Source organism: Neolamprologus brichardi, chromosome 22 (genome assembly GCF_056152115.1).
Source record: "Neolamprologus brichardi isolate AB-2024 chromosome 22, ASM5615211v1, whole genome shotgun sequence".
Taxonomy (NCBI): domain Eukaryota; kingdom Metazoa; phylum Chordata; class Actinopteri; order Cichliformes; family Cichlidae; genus Neolamprologus; species Neolamprologus brichardi.
The window spans coordinates 27,439,755-27,447,130 of record NC_142124.1 but is presented as its reverse complement, the minus strand read 5'-3'; the positions used below and the strand labels follow the sequence as shown (position 1 = coordinate 27,447,130).

Below are 7,376 nucleotides of genomic sequence, written 5' to 3'. Positions count from 1 at the left end.
GCTTTGTACTGTTTGATTATTTGATTTTAACAAAGGTTTGGAGAATGTGCTACTTTAGTGAGACAGTGTGTTCTTATCTGTATCTGTGGTTTTAAGTTTTTTGTACCCCACTTTAGTTGCATTTCTTTATTTCCTTTAAATTAACTTTAAATACTTTAATGTATCTGCTGTTTGGCTGTTTTTGCTCTTTGTTCCCTTAGAAGAGACTCTTACGGTTTACAAATGGCTCTCCATTCAGTGTCACTCTGTGCCTTCTATTTTATCCTAATTTAGCAAATATGTATCATTTTTATTCAGTGTTTTCACGAAAGCCTTATTTGTATCTAATACTATTGGTGAGAAGATGTACATGCAAGTTTGAAATCTTTTTTCCTTCACAGGGAAAAATGGCTAAAAGTCATTGTCCCATCTTAGCCAGCTCCTCACCCACACTTATCTGTTTGCCTGGGGTTATTTGCTTTGGATTAAATGTACTCATTTTGGTTCGAGTGGCACAAGGCCATGGTATACCTGATATTTGCAGATGACATTGTGATCTGTAGAAGAATAAGGAGCAGGTGTAAAAGAGCCTGGAGACGTGATGGTATACACTGGAGACAAAAGGAACGAAGGTCACAATACACGAGTGTGAATTAGAGAGAGCAGGTGCAGTGTTGGGAAGGTTACTTTTAAAATGTATTTCATTACAGAATACATGCCCCAAAATGTATTCTGTAACGTATTCCGTTACGTTACTCAATGAGAGTAACGTATTCTGAATACTTTGGATTACTTAATATATTATCATGCTGTTTACAACTACATGAATGTACTATTGCTGTGATTTATTACTGTTACTGAAGGTCCGCGGCTCCCAACCATAGTAAAGGACCTCTGGCTAATACGTTGGGTTCTGTGTCGGGCTTGTAGCTGAAAACTAGCTTTACTTTGTTGTCTGGGTCAACTTTGCTAGCGAGAGACGGAGAGAGGCGTTGAAAGGCTGCTCGAATGGAGCTTATTGTTTTTGGAGGAAAACACGAACACGGTGTACAGTCGAGTCTTAATAGCTTACAACTGGGCTCGTCAGGCTCTCTTCTTGGCTGCAGTGGTTATTAATATATTTACATGCTTCCAGCTCCCGTTTTTGCTCCTGATAGCTCGTACTTTTCCTTTTTCTCCCTCCTCGCGCTCACAGACACATAACGGGTATGGCAGTCCATTCTCCCTGCAGCACGGACTACACTGCCCATGAGGCTAAATTCTTTAGAGCTATACCTGTAGCATTCTGCCTATTAGCTTAGCACAACAACAACAAAAAGGCCTCTCTCACCCAGGAAACACGCAGAGAGAGAGCGTCACCCTGTAACCATGGCAACCGTAACGCTGCCGCCTGGAACAACAGAACGTACGTAACGGCGGTACATGTATTCCGTTACTCCCCAACACTGAGCAGGTGTAACAGTAAAGTTGCAAAGAACAAAGGTAGCAAAGGTAGATGCGTTTAAATATCTGGGGTCAACCATCCTAAGCAATGGACAGTCCAGAAGAGACGTAAAAAAGAGGATGCAGACAGGATGAAGACAAGTATTAGTGGTGACTTGTGACTAGGGATGGGTATCGTTTAGGTTTTATCCGATACTGGTGCCAAACCGGTACTTTTGAAATGGTGCCGGTGCTTAAACGGTGCTCAAACTGGTGCTTAAAGAATGGAGAACACAAAATTGGTCCAAAAACCTCTCATGTTCAGCTGTTTTTTTGTTAAAAAAAAAAACAAACAATGTTAGCCTTTTCTGCAGCTCTGGGGCATATATGGTATCACTCTTGGCTGGAAGCAGTGCTTAAACAATGGAAAAATCACAAACTTTGTCCAAAAACATCTCATGTTTAACTGTTTTCGACTTTTTCTTTGGTCATTTTAGCCTTTTTGGCCAGGGTGAAGGGAGTATCTGCCATCTAACAAGAAGACAGCCGCATGTAGCTATGATGATGTTTGCTAGTTCACCTTACATGCATTAATTTAATAACGTGGTTAGCCTACTCAACGTAAATTACACACAAACAACATTAAGCCACTCACTCAGAGAAGAACGGCTGCTGCTGCCATCATCATCCTCATCATTTCTGCTACACTGGTAGGGCTAGGGGCCAGGACTCTCCTCTTCGGGTTTTTGGGGGATGTTGCTAACTCCGGTCCAATAACAGGCACCACACCCGCAGTAGATGCGCTCGGTGTGAGGTCTCGCAGCAAGCTATCAAATACGGCGGATTTCTCAGCTTTAAAAAAAAACGCTATGCGTCGCCAGGTGTTTCAGGTGTTTGAGGTGTTACCTCCTTTGACAGTATCACAGTATCAGCTTAAAGCACTTGTTGCAGGCTGCTGAGTTTGCGTCTTTTGCTGTGAAATACAGCCAGACTTTTGACCGCTTCGCCTTGGGCATTTTTAATCTGTAGCTCTGCTCTAAAAGAACGTACGTACCTGTACCCGCCTACTATCCTCGGAAACATAAAATGATTGGCTAGAATCTAAAGTGTATCACAGCTCAGGAAAAAAAAGCACCGAAATAAAGCACCGAAATGTGCGCTGCTTTTCGGTCTGCTTACTACCGTTTATGACAGAGCCGGTGCCATCATGGCACCGGATTCCGGTACCCATCCCTACTTGTGACAGGTGTAAGCATGATGAATGAGCAGCAAGACATAAAAGGGAAGACTTAAAAAATGATAGTCAGACCTGCTGTCATGCATGGTTTGGACAGGGTGCCACTAACAGAAAGACAGGAAGTCGAGGCGGAAGTGGAGGAATTGAAAATGCTACCATATTCATATAAAGTAAGCAGAATGAACAAGATTAAAAATGAGTACATGAGAGGGATCGCTCATATTTGAGCAATTTGAAGATGGTGATGTCAGACTTAACCCTCTGTACCCCATAATGACTGCAGATGGCCGGTGTGTTTCTGTTACTTTGTTAAAGAAGCTTACTTCTGTCTGATGACTTAGTTGTGACACCCAGCAAATAAACGATATGATGTGAGAATGTAGCCGAACTGTTTATCAGAGCAAAAGTGTACGTTTTAGGTCTGTCATATAAAACATTAGTTGGTAAAACATGAGCTTATAACCAGATGTCTTTTCAGTAAAGCACTGGTATGCAAATATTTTTCAGACAGGAAAATGATGATGGAAATGAAAGCACGTGTGAGCTGCAAAGCGACTTTCGGCAGGAAAAAGTTCAAATGCATCACAAAATCCTGGCTCCTCAATATGATCTTCAGGCAAAAAAAAAAATGATAGAGAATTACAGAAAACGAGAGAAAATATTGTAAGATGAAGCAGGAAAATGAATTTTTCAAAGATCATAATCAGGCTCTAAAAGAAGAAGCAAAGAACAGTGCTTTTCAAGAACAAGCTCAGGAGCTGAAAAGAATTCTGGAACAACTTAAACCCTCTGAACATGACAAAAATATTTTTATTATTCTAGTTTCTTTCAGTTACTTATCTGTTTCACAAAAAAAGGAAAGTCTGGCAACATAAATTCCTCCATTAAAATCAGTTTTATTTACACAAAGAACCTGTAGGCTCTTCTCCTTGGACAGGAACAGTGACATAGCATCGTCAATGTCCTCTATCCTCAGTATGTGGAAAGTTTTAGGATGTCTTCAGCCTGGGAAACATGATTCTCACTGCATCTGTAATCACACAAGCAGCAAACAAATTTAAATGAACATCCATAGAATACATCCGATTTCAGTGTTCATGTCAGCAGCAGCAGCAGCATTTAATTATACAATATGACTGAATTTTAAAAAAAGGTAGAAAAGACCTGAATCTTTTCAACTGTGCATTAATTTAATATTATTTAATATGCTTATTTAACAAATTGCTACAAACACAGATGGCATTTATATGTCCTTGGATCGTTTAGAGCAATCTTGATTTTTAACAAGGTTTTACGTGTAGGGACAGAGGGGGACATTTAATAACAAAAAAACAAAAACTGGATCATCTATGAAATCAAGTTGAGGTAATGATGATGACTTGGTGAATTTAAGTCAAATAAATACATAAAAAAACCCTGTTCTCCATCAGCTGAGTCTTGAAGGATAAAAACATAACTCACAGTGTGATGAAGCATTCAGAGGATGACACTGCTGATACAAATTTCTGTCTTTCAGAGATTAGAGCAGTGAAAGGCCAATACAGAACTTTTTAAACTTTATCATAAATTGTTTTACTTTATTTTTAAAGTAAAGTCTACATTGTGCCAGATTTAAATGTGGCACAATGCACACATCACAATCCTGCACAAAAGAGCTCAGCAAATTTTCATTAAAATACACATTTATCTAAAAACATTTTATTCACTTGTTAATTTTTTTAATAAAGTCCATTACAGGTTCAAAGATCATGGAATTTATTAATCAATTTACCAGATAATGCTATTGTTATTTTTTCCATCATTTCATCTGACATGTTCATTGTGACATCACATGTTTCTTATGACATCAGCATTACTCATCACATTCTATTAGAATTCCTTTGATCTTAAACAGGCTTCCTTTGCTCTGAAATCCATATAGTAACCCAAACCCTACGTCCATTCAGTTATAACCTCACTGAAACGGCAAACAGTTTATACACTTGACTGTAATTTGAGGCACGTTTTGTAGTGAACAAGGAACACAGTTAGTACTGTTGTAAGTAGTAGTAGATTTTAACTTTAGTTAAATTACAAAAATGGCTGAGTCCCCCTCCATTCCCAGTGATGTGATTAAAAAGAATATACAACTTCGCCAGCAAGTGAGGGAATTCAAAGGTGAAAATGAAAACCTCCGAAAAAACATGGAACTGCTTCTCAAAGAATATGGTTTTTCTAAAAACAAGAAAAAAAGGGAACTACAACTACAAAATGAGAAGCTTTGCTTGGAGAATTCAGACCTGAACTATTGCGTTGCCTATTTGCACTGTGAAAATCAAGCTTTGAGACAACAAGTTCAAGCAAAGGAGAGTGCTTATGAACAAAATGATCAAGAATGGAAAAGTGCTCTGGAGCAACTTAAAAACAACTTAAAAATGCCTTGTAAACACAAAGAGTATGAAATGGAGAAGCTGGCATTGCAGGAAAAAGTTGAAGATCTCCAAACAGACAACCAGGCATTCAGATTAGAAAATGATGCTATAATACAGAGCATGTGTGAGCTGAAACAGAATTTTCAAAAGGAAAAAGATAAAATGAGAAAACAAATCCAGGCTCTCCAAACTGACATCCATGAGGCAAACGCAACCCTGGAAGATTTCGAAGATATTATAGAACTGTGTGAGGAATTAAAGCAGGAAAATGAGTCTCTGAACAATCAAAACCAAGACCTGAAACAAGACATTGAAGCAAAAAACATTGCTGTTCAGGAGGAAGTCAAGGAGCTCAAATCTGTTTTGCGAGGACTCAAATCCATTGACAATGACAGTAACAGAATAAAGCAACAAAACAATGCTCTCAAACAGGAAGTCCAGGAGCCTACCAAAAAGTTGGCTGATTGTCAGAAGGAAATAAGACAAAATGAAGAGATTCTGCAAGAAAAAATGCACCGTAAGCATGAAGAGTATGAAATGGAGAAGATAGCATTGCAGAAAAAAGTTGAAGATCTCCAAACAGACAACCAGGCATTCAGATTAGAAAATGATGCTACAATACAGAGCATGTGTGAGATGAAACAGAATTTTGAAAAGGAAAAAGATAAAATGAGAAACCAAATCCAGGCTCTCCAAACTGACATCCATGAGGCAAACGCAACCCTGGAAGATTTTGAAGATATTATAGAACTGTGTGAGGAATTAAAGCAGGAAAATGAGTCTCTGAACAATCAAAACCAAGACCTGAAACAAGACATTGAAGCAAAAAACATTGCTGTTCAGGAGGAAGTCAAGGAGCTCAAATCTGTTTTGCGAGGACTCAAATCCATTGACGATGACAGTAACAGAATAAAGCAACAAAACAACGCTCTCAAACAGGAAGTCCAGGAGCTTACCCAAAAGTTGGCTGATTGTCAGAAGGAAATGAGACAAAATGAAGAGATTCTGCAAGAACAAATACACCGTAAGCATGAAGAGTATGAAATGGAGAAGATAGCATTGCTGCTCAAAGTTGAAGATCTCCAAACAGACAACCAGGCATTCAAATTAGAAAATGATGCTACAATACAGAGCATGTGTGAGCTGAAACAGAATTTTCAAAAGGAAAAAGATAAAATGAGAAAACAAATCCAGGCTCTCCAAACTGACATCCATGAGGCAAACGCAACCCTGGAAGATTTCGAAGATATTATAGAACTGTGTGAGGAATTAAAGCAGGAAAATGAGTCTCTGAACAATCAAAACCAAGACCTGAAACAAGACATTGAAGCAAAAAACATTGCTGTTCAGGAGGAAGTCAAGGAGCTCAAATCTGTTTTGCGAGGACTCAAATCCTTTGAAGAAGAGAGTAACAGAATAAAGGAACAGGAAGTCCAGGAGCTTACCAAAAAGTTGGCTGATTCTCAGAAGAAAGTGAGACAAAATGAACAGGCTCTGCAAGAAGAAAGGCAAGAGGTGAACCCCATCAAAGTAGTTTTGAGCTCACACCTGAATCCAATGAGTCAACTGAAAAGGAAGAGAGGATCAAAACAAGCAAAACTACAGACCTGGAGGAGAAAAACAAGGACATCCCTACAGAAAGTTCATCTCACATGGAAACTCCTCAAGAGCAGACATTTCAACCCAGGGACGTGGAGGAAAAGGATCAGCGGAGATGGACAACATGGCTTCTACGTGCTGCCTTGCATTTAGCATATCCTGACTACATCTATCCCCATTTCTGAAAGGTAGTTTGCAGTAAGTAAGGGGAACTGTGCATTTCTTCCCCACTCCCATCGTTCAACATCCCATGTATATACAACACTACAACTCTTTCCCCTCAAGCCCCATAGACAGTATAGAACAGGGGTGTCCAACTCCAGTCCTCAAGAGCTATTATCCTGCTGCTTTTAGATGCATCCTTGTTCCAACACACCTGAATAAAATGAATGGCTTGTTATCAGGCCTTTGCCAGATTTGATGGCATGCTGAAGAGGCAATCCAACCATTTGATTCAGCTGTTGGAGTAGGGATGCATCTAAAAGCCGCAGGACAGTAGCTCTCGAGGACTGGAGTTGGACAGCCCTGGTATAGAATATAGACTGTATAAAATATTGATATAGCTACAGTAACATCATCCATTGGTCAAGAGGAGCATTATCACTGTTGCCATCTTGATGGCAAAAACCAGCTGTGATGAGGGGGAGTGGATCAAGAAAGAAAGTTGTTTTCCTATAGATGTCTATAGGTTTGCATCAGGCTAGCTGTTGCCATCTGGTAGACTTCAG

The 7,376-nt window shown here is 39.4% G+C and overlaps 1 protein-coding gene across 1 annotated transcript; it reads left to right on the top strand.

Annotated features, from left to right (window-relative positions):
- The first annotated feature begins 4,610 nt into the window (after nucleotides 1–4,610).
- Nucleotides 4,611–6,876, top strand: LOC148096794 (uncharacterized). Its single transcript, XM_087835077.1, has one exon. It carries the CDS (start codon nucleotides 4,717–4,719, stop codon nucleotides 6,799–6,801), a length of 2,085 nt encoding a protein of 694 aa, XP_087691203.1. The 5' UTR covers nucleotides 4,611–4,716; the 3' UTR covers nucleotides 6,802–6,876.
- Nucleotides 6,877–7,376: the final 500 nt, after the last annotated feature.

Coding starts and splice junctions, on each gene's coding strand:
- LOC148096794 (XM_087835077.1), top strand. CDS start 4,717: ATGGCTGAGTCCCCCTCCATTCCCAGTGATGTGATTAAAAAGAATATA.